The sequence below is a fragment of the Panulirus ornatus genome, chromosome 12 (genome assembly GCF_036320965.1).
Source record: "Panulirus ornatus isolate Po-2019 chromosome 12, ASM3632096v1, whole genome shotgun sequence".
In the NCBI taxonomy this organism is placed as follows: Eukaryota; Metazoa; Arthropoda; class Malacostraca; order Decapoda; family Palinuridae; genus Panulirus; species Panulirus ornatus.
The window spans coordinates 53,439,525-53,453,557 of NC_092235.1; the positions used below are offsets into that span (position 1 = coordinate 53,439,525).

The 14,033-nt window shown below is 45.5% G+C and overlaps 1 protein-coding gene across 1 annotated transcript in view; it reads left to right on the forward strand.

Moving 5' to 3' along the window:
- LOC139752062 (uncharacterized) overlaps positions 1-14,033 on the forward strand; it is a 244,045-nt gene that overhangs the window by 31,587 nt on the left and 198,425 nt on the right. Inside the window, exon 2 of the mRNA XM_071667899.1 lies at positions 6,186-6,221. Coding sequence (XP_071524000.1) covers positions 6,186-6,221 — 36 coding nt within the window. The remainder of the gene's footprint in view (positions 1-6,185; positions 6,222-14,033) is intronic.

Consider the following 14,033-nt stretch of genomic DNA (forward strand, 5'->3'; position numbering starts at 1 on the left):
AGCCACAGACTCTGCTGGGGTCCCTCTGAAAGGCCACCATACGGTTTATCACAAATGGTGATGATATATTTGGTATATCTGCTACAGCGACGAGTGAGTATAACCTTTCTGTTAATGTTAGGTTCAGCTAGTGATGTGTTAGTTGGCCTGGGGCTTTCGAATGGCATTGTGTTATTATCACCGACTGTGATAATGCCAAAACAAAACGAAAAATCAAAACAAAAAAATGATTCTGTTTAGGTCGTAATCATTTTGATATATAGGTAAATTCCAGTCGACTGGAAGCAACAGATACTGCCGGCAGGACAACAGATGCCTGTCTGTGTGTGTGTGTGTGTATGAGAGAGAGAGAGAGAGAGAGAGAGAGAGAGAGAGAGAGAGAGAGAGAGAGAGAGAGAGTTTCATGCACCGGGAGCAGTTTAGTGAATAATGGATTTATCTTGGAAATATAGCTATTGAGTGGATTATTCTCAGGTCACATCATCTAGAGTTCAATATCTACAAAATATCGTTTCGTTGCTGTTGTTGTTTTTTCTGATAACATTTGAGCAGTGATGAGTGTCAGATACAAGCAAGGCAGCTGGGGGAGTTTGCCTGAATCACGGCAGTAAGGTGGTTGTGACGGGGCCCATCACAGCCAGACACTAACGGCACACGTCCCCACAACACTAAGTCACAAGGGGGGCGCAGCACTCGCTGAAATTTCCCCGCAACGCAAGTTCACAGACACACAATCTGCAGTTTCATAACTTTTATGTTTTTTGGACAATAGTGCAAGAGTTGCTGTAGGGGGAAGTGAGGGTAGAATGAAGTGGTGGGTGGAAGAGGTGGCGAGAGGGAGGGGTACGGTTAAGGAAGGGAAGTGGGTGAAGGGAAGGGAAGGTGAAGTTTTTTGGGGGTACAGGGAAGGGGTTGTGGGAGAGAGAAAAGGTGGGATTGGAAGAGAAGGGAAATGGGAAGCTGTTTGGAGGTAGAAAGAAGTGTGGAAAGAGAGGGGAGGATGGTGGAAGAGGGATAGAAAGAATATGGGAAGGAAATGTGTAGAAGAGAGGAGAGAAAGTTGTGAGGAGGAAAAGGAAAAATCATGTACGATGGGAACAGGAGAAAGACCTTGTAGGTTACCAGTGGAAGTGGTAACCCGGGAGGAAACATGAGTTAACGTGGTACAGCATTGTTTTGTTGATACGAACAATTTTTGCTTAATAACTAGACACATCTTTCCACGCTGCTGCTGCTGCTGCTGCTCCCCAGACAAAACGAGACATATTTCCCCACACTGCTGCTCTCCAGTTCATCATAGCAACCTCCTAGACAAGGTTTGTGTTCCACTGTAGTTTCATCATGACACGAGAGACCAGCTCCGCACATACACGCGGGATGAGCCCCCCAGCCAGCCTTAACAAGAGGTAGTGGTAACGCCTCTGGTGAGTGGGTCAAGTACATGGAGTCTCACATGAGCGTCGTCGGTCAGTAGCGTCCTGTGCAACGGCGCTACGACTCTTGAACACGACGTTACGATGGCCTGGCTCTCGACCTTACCCTTAAGGGTCAGATCAATTCCATGGTCATCATGCCCAAGGGTTGTAACGTCTTGCTCATAGGATCGTATACCCCCTTTGTGCTCAATAAAGTCGTTAAAGTAGAATACTTAGCATATGTGACATCAGTTGCCCCTACCACACTTCTCTCTCAGTTCGTTATGTGGAGGTTTGAGGCGAGTGCAGCGCTACGCGTCCTGCTGGTCGCAAATTGCGTGACGTTGGGTGCGGGTTCCGTTCCTCTCACTCAACTGATTTATGGAATGGTCAAGAAGGTCGGTTGTCCAAGTCATAGAACATCCTTTACTGCCATTTTCATTTGTTTGTCTTGAAATATGCTAAAGGACTTTTCTTGAAACATGTTCATTAGCGTCTTCGATGTCTCTGGTTAGGTCAGACTACGGGCGGTGGTGGGTAGGGTGGACAATGGACGATAGCGAGTGGGAGTGATTTTGAACGGCAGTAGATGTGAGGGAGCTGTGAACAGGCATTGGTAGGAGAGGGGGCTATGAACGGCATTGAGAGAGAGAGAGAGAGAGAGAGAGAGAGAGAGAGAGAGAGAGAGAGAGAGAGAGATGTAAACGTGTTCGACCCCCAGACATTAATAGGGAGACATCATAAAACGCTGGTGATCACGTGTTGTATTGGCTCACTCATTACCTGCTGACGTTACTGGTGCCTTGTGCCCATTCCTCCCCCATCACTATATCGCTGCTCATCACCCTTACCATCCTCCCTCATCGACTGAACTCCCTATTACCTCGGCTCCTACCTCATCGTCTCCACCCCTACCCTTTACCCCATTAACTACACAGCTCTCACCACAACCCTCCCTTCATCATAACTTAGTACGACCACTTAACCCTTCGTCGTATCCATTACCCTTCCGCTCCCATCTTCGCCACCCATCACCACTTGATCCGTTCTCCTTGCTCTTCCACCCCGTACCTCCCTAGTAGCTGTAACCTCGTCCTTGTTCAGACTTTCACCCTCGTTCGGTAATGGTTCCATCAACAATCTGTCTATCTTCTCACCCTTGCTTAGAAAATAAATGATCTAAGAGAAAATTTCTAAAAGAACTTTGACCAAGAACAGTCCAGAGGAACTTAATTGGACACACAACCACACACAACAAAATGCAATTTCTTACGACAGTTATGAATCGTTTATCGGATTCACCGTAGTCGCTTAAACGCACGCCAGAAGTAGTATATAAGGTACCATAGACATGTAACATTTGCTGGAATATGAGGGAAGCATTTCCTCTTCTGTCACTCCGATGAAAAAGATAAAAAAAGAAAAAAAAATCCCAGTTCCTCAGTCCACTGTGTTGTGCTGTGAGACAGAGAGCCGTAAACTTGAGTGTAAGCAGCAGTAACCTCTTGCCCAGGCAGAGGAGCAGCCCTCTCTCTTGCCCTCTGCTCGCCTCCGGCCCTCAGCCCTGACCCACACCCCCCCAGCAGGCCAGGCCAGGCTGCTGCTGCTGGTGGTGGTGCTGGTCTTGGTAGTGCCACTGTTGACGTCTTGGCCGGGGCCTCTTCCCCCTGTAGGACCTGGTAAGTACACGCCCGCTCGTTTATGCAGGTCATGCGAAGTCATCAGACGCACATTGTGGCCAGGCTGTGGCTCATAATGGCCGCTGATTTGACGTGAATGTTGCCAATCAGGGGCTCCAATTTAATCAGGTTGCCGCGCCCGCATCACAATCCTCCTGATTAAACTCCGGCCACTTGATTGCTCATCAGCCGATATTGTGCTGGACCGAGAGAGAGAGAGAGAGAGAGAGAGAGAGAGAGAGAGAGAGAGAGAGAAGGGGGTGTGGGGGGTGAGGGAAGAGAGTGAGTGTGGGAGGAAAGGAAATGGAGGTGGTAAGAGTTCAGGAAAAGGGAGTGAGAGGCGCGGAAAGTGAAGGAGACAGTGAGCGAATTGCAGATGAGATGGTCACTAGAGAAAAAAAAAAAACGATTGGCGCGGCAAGTGTGAGAGAGACGGGAAGAAGGAAAGGAAGAGGTTGAGGAGGGAGTAAGGGAAGAAGGAGACTGAGAAAGAAAGTAGAGCTGCGTAGAGAAAGGAAGGGTATTAAAGAGGGAAGGGCAAAAGGATAGAGTTATAATATAAGTAATCACAAAAGTAGAGGGAAGATCTAATGGGATGAAGGAGAGAGAGAGAGAGAGAGAGAGAGAGAGAGAGAGAGAGAGAGAGAGAGAGAGAGAGAGAGAGAGAGAGAGGAAGGGAAACTGGATTAGGAAGATCCGTGTAGTGGGGTGAAGGGGATAAAGGTTTGGATTATGTTAAGGTGGACGCCTAGCAGTGTGTGTGTGTGTGTGTGTGTGTGATCAGATCAGCTGATTGCAGTGGGACCGAGGTTGTCTTCTTATGGGGACGAACGCAACACACCTATCCAGTGTCTGGAACAGGTTGAGCTCACACGCTCGCCTCATACCAGTGATGGTAACGTGACGAAAATTGTACTGAAGGGGTGGAGAGAGAGAGAGAGAGAGAGAGAGAGAGAGAGAGAGAGAGAGAGAGAGAGAGACGACTGTAATGAAGGGGGTGATGGAGATATTGCTGGGGGATATTGGGTGTTGGAGGAGGTGCTGAAGACACTGACTGATGAAGTATAGACTTGACGTGAGCTGGGTAATGGTGGTGAAATTGAGGAAGGTGTAATAGAGAGGCAGACGACGAGGTTGGCTTAGGGCGATCATCTTCATGACGCCGTGACACCGGTCATGAGGGGAAAGGGGTCTCCATCTGGTGGATTGAAAGGAGTGGCGGGGTCGCCATCTGTTGGAGTGAGAAGAATGGCGAGGTTCCCAGCGGCTGGAGTGAGAGGAGTGGCGAGGTTTCTATCCGTTGAAGTGAGAGGAGTGGTGAGAGTTCCATCTCTTTTGACTCTGGGGTGCTTGAGTGTGTGTGTGTGTGTGTATGCATGAGTTTAGGTTTCCGTGTGTGTTTAATTCTCATGTGTTCGTGTTTGTCTGTGTATATTTATGGCTGTGTGTGAGTTTAGTGTAATGTAATTACCTATTTGTACTGTAGGGGGAGGGAGTTTTACAGTTGTGGGGTCCCATCTCTTTTGTGCACGTGTGTGTGTTTTGTAGAAATAATAATAATGATAATAATAATAATAATAATATAGATAGTAGTAGTGAGAATGATAATAGTAAGACACAAAAAAAGAATGACATTAACATTTCGCTAATGAAATGTAATCAATTGCTAAAAAATATAAGCTGAAAACGAGTGAAATATAGTGATTAGTTATGGACGGTGCACGTTCTCCTGTAGAACATATTGAAGATGGTAACACAAGATGTCATTACACAGGAAGTGGTCGTCGTAATGGTGTTAGCGACTGGGGAAGAAGAGGTCTTTGTGTGGGCTGGGTTTTGGTGCGATCTTGCTTTGGTGGTGGACTGACTACTGACAGACGGTCTTGCCTGCTGGGGTCGAAGAATGTCGGATTGCCAGAGATGTTCTTCAGTAGCCTTCTTCCACACAGACGAAGGTGGTGGTGGTCCAAATGACAGTCTGAGGGAGTGGAGAGGTTTGCAGAGGTGAAGGATGCTTTAGTATCTGGCATAGGAGAAGTAACTGTAATAAACTTAATCTCTCAATTTGTTTCACATTACTGTGACTCGTACTTTTGTTATTGGTTATCTTGCATATCATGAAGAGGAAGAGCTTATCGTACCTGAGGTAAGGAAGAGGAAGGACTTGGCTTCCTCTGTTAGATATTGATAAGAGGAAGAACTTATCTAAGGGATGAAAAAAGAGGGAAAACTTACCAATTTGTCTTTGTGATGAAGAAGAAATCAAGGCAAGTGATGTGTCTGCTAATTTAGGCACGATGAGCAAGGACATACTTAGGCCTTTCTCTGCTCTGAGTTAGAAAGTGGAAATGTTCTGTGTTAGGTAAGAATAGAGAATCTGTTGGTCATTTGTTACGTTAACCATTGCGCTTATGTGTTCCTGGAAGTTAAGTGTTGTTATGGGTCTCTAGTTATAGCTAACATTATCGTGACTACTGTTCATATGAGATGTACAAGAGACCTGTGTTATAACTCATATCATTAGCATTTATGTTCGATCGGTTTACGATGGACTGACCAAAGCGACCTAAGTTACTCTGACGTGACCTGACGAAATCCATTGCGCCTGCACTGCAGCGATCTGGATACAAGAGTCAGCAGGTTGGCCCTGCGTCAGTACCTAATGACTGATGTCTCATTCGTCCAGATTCCAGTGGTACCTGGAGTGCCAGGTACCTGGAGTCATGCCAGCTCCTCGGTCTCAGTAGTTATATGGCAAAGCGTTCCTCTGAAACTGAATGTTGATAAATCATTTATTAAAAGAAGCTGTCATGACTATATTCCAGCGTTTTGTTTTTAGAATAAATTTGAGTCAATATATGGTGTAATGTGATGAATCTCGAACTTTGAAGTAGTATTGATAGGGACTATAATGTGGTCCATTGGTGAATAATCCCCTAGGTATGACCCTTAAGCGCAAAGGTACGACCCTTGGGTGTGATCGACAATATATACCTCAGGGTCATGTCGACGTGTAGAAGGATCCTCCCATTTTGCTCAAAGTTTGTACCGTCGTGCTCAAGGGATTAACCTGTTGTTTCTTATATTTCAGACTCCGATGCACCCGCCACGAATCTCCTCAGACAAGGTAAAGTGCTAATACAAGTCTTATTCTCATCTCCCTCTCCCCTTCCCCGTGCTATCACACAAGTGTTGTTAGGTACCACAGCTCTCTAGCTGTGTCCTTTCATAAGGTAAGTCTAGTTTTAGGATGTTGGTATTGACTTTCCCTCATACCATCCTCATCATCACCACACGACCAGAAATATTCCGCCCTCGAACTCACGTTTACAAGCGAGGGGAAATGGTTGATCATACACATAGTGCAGGAGACAGAGGATGGGGGTTAGAGACTATGTGACCAGGAAGCTGCAAGGTGACTGTTCCAGCAGTTGTCTGCCCTTCTTTAGGTCGTGACGTCTCTCCATCTCAGATTTCTCATGGTGTTTCATCTTCATCCTCTGAGAAAATGATGAGTGTCTTGAAAGCAAGAGGAGAAAAAAGAGATAGTTTTTATATAAAGCAGACATTACAGATCAGGAAACATGCGAATATTTTTTTTCTTTTATTTCATCTGTTTGTATTTCCTTTCTCGGTCCTTATCCTACTGGTTCATGTGGAGAGACCTATGGTGGTCTGTCTGTACCATACCTGATGGTCGTTTTGCCTCGTTTTGGAAGTCGTGAAATTTATGTAGATTATTTGCGGTTAAAATTTTTGTCATGTCATGGAATACTGAAGTTGCTCTTTTTTTTCTATTCTTTCCATTCCTTTCTTTGAGGTTTCTAATCTGCTTTTTGTGGAACCTCTTTTAAAACTTAGTACACACACGCCTACGTATTTTTTTTTTCTTTATTTGGTTTTTCTCTACATTTCCTTATACGTGTTTGTTTTGGATTGTTTAATTTCTATTATTTCAATTACATCGAACTCTATTTCTAAGATGGCTTATTATACTCCAGTAATTCATTATAAGTCGTAATACCTGGTGAACTATCTGGTCAAACGAGTATAACGTACAAAAATCTTGGGTTGCTCAATTAATGAAATTGCATTACTTTGCCGAGCTTTTGCAGTGGGAAATTACAGTTAATGTAACCTAACACTTGCTGAGTTGCAGCCGCCTAACAAATATTTGGTTACTGCTTATTCTCTGAAAAAAAAAAAAACCGTATAAAACTTGCATTTTTGTAGTTTTGTATAAGAAAAGGATGTAATAACAAGCTCACATATTTTGCTTGTTCAGTTAATGTAATTCATGTATTGGCACTGCAAAAATGTATCCAGGAAATGAAAGTGATACATTTTGATCATGATATTAATGAGATTTCTGCGCCTATGTGCAACCTTGGCTTTGGACACTTGGCTTTGTGACGGCTAGAGAGCACAACGCATGTCTTCCTCCACTTGCACCGTATTCCTGGCTTTGGTCTGGATTGCAAGCAACGTTGAAAAGACACTTTCACACTTAAAATGTTAAAGGAAATGGAAGAATGATGGACAGAGCTAGTTTCCTGACTGTTGGGAAGCTTTCAAGCATCGTACATCAGAACTGAGGAAAAGATAGCTTGTGTCTGGACGTAAACATTACCAACTTGCTTCAAATATGTCTCTCGACTGTCGTAACTCTGAATCTGAATTGCCCCGCATCCGGGCTAACACTGTCATTGACTGCGGGTGGAGTAGCATCAGAATTTAAGCTAACGTTCTCATGAAGGAGTACAGAGGAACCTAATCTGGACACGTTTGTTCTGTGGAGGGTGACAGTCTTGACCCTGTTGGGAGTACAGACACTCCCGCCTGGCCTGTACGAGTCTACTTGTCTTGCTTTCCACGCCTCCTGGCGTCAAAATATCATTGCCTTCAGGTACACAGGAACAGAGGATAGATGAGAATCGATTTCTTTACTAACGGCGGCAGATATTTTAAATTCATGTAAAATTAAATAGAATTGTTTGGGAATTAAGAGAAATCTGAATTTTGCTGGAGACCTGAAAAAAAAAAATCTAATATCTTCAGATTCTATATTTCCAGTAAACTTACCGTTAGAGGTTAAGATGCCATGATAGCTTTTGGTTCGTAGACTCCCAGTAAAACCCTTGTGAATTACTGGGAGTCCGCAGAAGCCCGCTTGAGAACCACTTGAGCAGTGTCTCATGTGACGAATATTTTGGTGTCTCAGTGGCATGTTTTCTCTCACATAACCTATGTACCTAACTATTACACTCTGTAAAAGATTTTATGTACTTCAGGAACATGATGTCTCTCGAACATTCTGTGTAGTATCCTGTTCACAATCTCTCAGCAAGCGTTTTTACTGTCTCTTGCGGGAGACGTAGCCCTCCGAACACCTGTCTATTCTGTCTTACGCAAGGTTGTCTCATGGTCGACCTGTTGATTCGCTCTTGTGGTAGTAATCTTTCTGATGGCTATCCTGCAGGAGGTTCCTTCTTGGTCACACCCTCGCGGCTCGTATGGGACACGCAGGGAGAAAGGTGGAATTCATTCGTGTCATTGTAGACTTCCATTCCGCTGTAGTGCCCCCACTGTAATATACTGTAGTGCTCCTATACTGCAGAGCGCTGTAGCGCCTCCCACCTCCTTGGTGTAATGTTCTGTGGTGCCCCTCCTCCACCGCCCGAGGCTCTGCAAGAACTTGGCTTTTGCTTCACCTCAACACACTTGGCTGCAGGAATATAGATGACCACAGGGCGGGCAGTGACTGTGTGTATTGGTGTAGTGTCATATTGACCTACCTTTTTAGGGAGGTCTGGCGGATTTGACACACACACACACACACACACACACACACGAGAGATAGAGTGAGGAACAGCCCTATCCCAACAGCTATGAACATTATTACGAATCACTGTGTTGTATACGTACATATACACATAGACGCGTTCATCTACGTAAGTGTATTTTCATATGATGCTGGCAGACACTACAGTAAAAAGTAAAACTGGATAAGTCAGTCTGCAGACCTTATCTAGGAATATCCACAAACCCTCATCCTCTTACTCCCTGTACACATTCCCTCTCACCTCTCTCCTCTCTTCCATGCTAACCCTCTCTCTCCATCTCTCCTCCTCTCTTACCTCTCACCGTTTCCAGCTTCTCCACCAACCACTCTTGCCTTTCTCAAGCCCTCTCCATCACTTCTGGGTTCCCCCTACCCCGCTACACACACCAGACATAAAAACTACCACTGATGCCCTACTGAGAGTGTGATGAAGCCACGGGACACAGGAGGAAGGGCCGCTCGCTGGACGCAACACACAACAAACTTAATTTACGTGGCGGTAGGAGGAGGAGGGGTAGCCACCGCGGCCCTCACGCTGCGCTTCTGTGTTGTGGCCCGAGCCAGACCCGGCTCAGGAGGGGAGGCAGGCAGGAGGAACGCTGGGTTATTTGGGGGCTGGGACGAGGTGTTGGGCTTGGCGCGGGTGTGTGAGAAATGAGGGCGGGGCCTGGCGAGCTACAGGAGGAAGGTCACAGGTGGCTAGGAGGAGAGGTGATAAGACGAGATTAAGCCGAGGGAAGGAAGTGGGGTAAGTTAAGTAGACGGGGGAGAGAAGTAGATAGATAAAGAGCTCAGAGAGAGAGAGAGAGAGAGAGAGAGAGAATAGTTTGTGAGAGGGGAAACGAGGGATGCTGGGGTTTAGAGAAAGAATCACTTAGGTGGAGAAAGAAAAGGAAAGTGATTGAATACATTCAGAAAAGGAGTTAGAGAGAATGAGGTGAATTGATAAACTGAGCATGTAGCAGGAGAGGGACAGTTAGATACACGAGTCTTCAGGTTAATAGATAAACTGGTGAATTGAGAGACAAAAGCTTCCTGTAGGGATGGAGTAAGAAAGAAATGAGATGTTAAAGTTGGAAGGATAAATATGATCGAGTGGAAATGTGGAGGGGTAGATTCCATTGTATTGGTGTGGAAGTAGAGGGAGTAGAGACTGATACGTGTATATGAGAGTGTTAGTGGTTGAAGCAAAGTAGGTTAGTAGATATAACGAGCGGGGAGGCTGGCTTGGCCTTTTTTTTTTTTTTGATTCATGAAGAAGTGGTGTCGATCGGGAGATGGATGATGGAAATAATTTGGCGATTATACGAACGTGGGATGATCGATAGATGAGGGCGAGCAGGTGCTTTATGGGTTTGACAGGTGAATAAATTGTAGTGATTGAAATGGTTGTGCGGTGAATGATGGCCTGGTGTGGGGCGGGACGATGGGTCGGTAGATCCTCCCACACATTACCTATGAGTACCAAATGATGAAGAAGATACGATCCCCGTAGCCACACTTCTGCACTTCCTCAAGTACACTTGTATTTCACAGGTACACACACAAAAAAGATATGACTATGAAGTACAGTGTCCACTCTTTTTTTGTCATTGTATTTGAGAGTCCGAGTATATTTTGCTCTTGAAAGGCACGCGGTATCTTGGAGATCTATATATGGAAAAAAAAAAAAGAAAATAAAACGCTGGATTTGTGACGGTGTGTGGACCCTGTTCCGGCCAGGTTAAGATGCTGTGACAGTTACTTTGTAAGGACAAAGGAGCTGCCGCCCACCATTCCCAGTCCCCTGGTCCGTGAGGGTATAGGAACTAGCATTTCGCTGTCAGGATCTGTCCACCTTATCCTTGATATTTGACAATCATTAATACATCCGTAGGGACTATATTTTCTAAGAGCAATGCTTTGTCGAAGCTTTGTGCTGTAGAACATCTTGATATGGGATACTTCAATACTTGGACGCCAAAGGCCGCCGGTAATGCCATCTACCGATTGAAAGACGATTTACATAGCTCTAAGTGTTATATAGGTGCCGTCGCAACGCCCGTATGGGGAAGGGGTCTTAGCCTTCACTCTCGTCCAGTAGAATACGTGCGTATAGCTGAATCCCCGCTGGCTTGCGCATCACCCCCACTGGAAGATGGAACTTTTTCTCTCTCCCTAACAGCTTCCATCACAAAGGCTCTTATCATGAACAAGGTAAGTGATACTGATCGGTTTCCTGTTCAGGACGTTGGATCGCGGAAAACGCCGTCTCTGTCTATCCACTAACAAGCCGGAAATAGTGTTCAGATGTCACTCAGCTGTCGGGAATATTACTTATCGTCCGACAGCAGTCAGGTATATTATCTATCGTCCGTCAACTGTCAGGAATATTATCTGTCGTTCGTCAGCAGTCAGGAATATTATCTATCGTCCGTCAACTGTCAGGAATATTATCTGTCGTTCGTCAGTAGTCCGGAATATTATCTATCGTCCGTCAGCTGTCAGGAATATTATCTGTCGTTCGTCAGTAGTCCGGAATATTATCTATCGTCCGTCAGCAGTCAGGAATATTACCTATCGTCCGTCAGTAGTCGGTAGGTGTTGGTGTGATCCCTGGCGAGCGTCAGTCGGTGTCTCAAGGTGTAAGTCTTCACGTCCAGACGTAACTCTTAAGGTTTTACGCCTGACTGCTCAGCTGGTGCTGTAATTCTCAACCCAGGGTGATGGATACGGGGTTCGCAACCCCCACTAGCCCTCCCATCTCACGCCCTTTATCCACCTTCTCCCTCCCTTCTCTCTTTCTAGGTTCCCTTTCCTTACCCTGTCATCCCCTCTACTGTTCATCTCCCCCGACCCACCTCTCACTACCTCCCCTCTCCCAAGGACCTTGACTTTCTCCCTAACCTCTTACCAACCCCCTCCCCCTCTATACTGTTCTACCGAACACCTCCCTTTCCTTCCGTTTCCACCTTTATCTTCCAAGTATCTTCCTCCTCTCACTAATCTCTCTCTCTCTCTCTCTCTCTCTCTCTCTCTCTCTCTCTCTCTCTCTCTCTCTCTCTCTCTCTCTCTCTCTCTCTCTCTCTCTCTCTCTCTGTCTCTCTCTCTGTCTCTCTCTCTCTCTCTCTCTCTCTCTCTCTCTCTCTCTCTCTCTCTCTCTCTTTCTCTCTCTCGTTATTCCTTCTATCACTCCTTCTTCTCCCCCCCCCTCTACCTTCCTTCCCTTTGTTCTCCCCTTGCACCCACTCCCTTCTCGTCTCTTCTCTTTTTCCTTCTAACTCCTTGAAATCCCCAGCTCTCCCTCTCTCCCCTCCCCTCCCCTTACCTTTCCCTGACCCTTCATCCTTCCCTCTGCCCTCCCCCGACTCTTCGCCACTCGCCCTCCCCCGGCCTTCCTCCCAACCTCCTGCCTCTCCCTGACCCTCTGCCCCTCCCCCTGCTCTTCCTCTCCCCCACCATCTCAGCTCTGCCAAAGCCCTTCCAATATCGCCTGTAATGGCCAGGTTGTAAATCATCCACCTCTCCATTTGCACTTATTTCTGAGAAATATTTTCACACAGAAACCTGATTACATTTTAATCCAATGGATCTTTGGTGTTAATTTGTACATATGAGTATATATATATATATTATATATATATATATATATATATATATATATATATATATATATATATATATATATATATATATATGTTAGTCCCAACAGTGTTACATGGATGCGAGGCATGGGCTGTAGATGAGGATGTGCGAAGGAGAGTGAAGGTATTGGAAATGAAATGTTTGAGGACAATATGTGGTGTGAGGTGGTTTGATCGAGTAAGTAATAAAAGAGTAAGAGAGATGTGTGGTAGTAATAAAGAGTGTGGTTGAGAGAGAACAGGGTGTGCTGAAATGGTTTGGACATCTGGAGAGAATGAGTGAGGAGAGGTTGACTAGTGGACGTAAGTGTCAGGAGTGGAGGGAGCAAGGAGAAGGGGAAGACGAAACTGGAGATGGAATGGAGTAAAAAGCATTTTGAGTGATCGGAACCTGAACATGCAGGAGGGTGAAAGGCACACTCGGGATAGAATGAACGATGTGGTTTACAGGGGTTGACATGCTGTCAGTGGACTGAACCCGAGCATGTGAAACTTCTGGGGCAAACCGTGGAAAGGTCTTTGGGGCCTGGTTGTGGACAGGGAACTGCGTTTTCGGCGCATTACACATGAGAGCTAGAGAATGGCTGTGAGCGAATGCGGCCTTTCCTCGTCTGTTCCTGGCGCAAACTCGCTATGGCGGGAAAGGGCGATCAAGTACCTCCTCATGGAACCGTTTTGCTTATATTTTACGGCTCTAAATTGACTGGGAGAAATTCTGATTCATGGCAAATCACCTGAAGGACGTGAAATAACACATCAATGATTACGTATTTACATAGACCCCCACAGTTGCGTCCAGATGCAGTGACTCGTAGGGCATTGGTTTTGGAGAAGCAACCCCTTGAAGGTGAGCAGGTGGGCGGATGCTTCGTGTTATGGGATGTCGTAGACATTTATTTCCCTTCCTCCCACCAAATGTGGCCAGTTTATTGTTAGCTCGCAGACATGGTGAAAGCGGGAGGGTACTGAGGGTGACACTGTGAACTGAAGTCTCAGGAACTGGGCTGCAGTGATTGAGCTATGATTGTCTGGCTTCTAGGATCGGTTAGGCTGTAATTGTAAGGTTTCTAGGATCGGTTGAGCTGTAATTATTAGGTTTCTAGGATCGGTTAGGCTGTAATTGTAAGGTTTCTAGGATCGGTTGAGCTGTAATTATTAGGTTTCTAAGATCGGTTGGGCTGTAATTATTAGGTTTCTAGGATCGGTTGTGCTGTAATTATTAGGTTTCTAAGATCGGTTGAGCTGTAATTATTAGGTTTCTAAGATCGGTTGAGCTGTAATTATTAGGTTTCTAAGATCGGTTGAGCTGTAATTATTAGGTTTCTAAGATCGTTTGGGCTGTAATTATTAGGTTTCTAGGATCGGTTGAGCTGTAATTATTAGGTTTCTAGGATCGGTTGAGCTGTAATTATTAGGTTTCAAAGATCGGTTGGGCTGTAATTATTAGGTTTCTAGGATCGGTTGGGCTGTAATT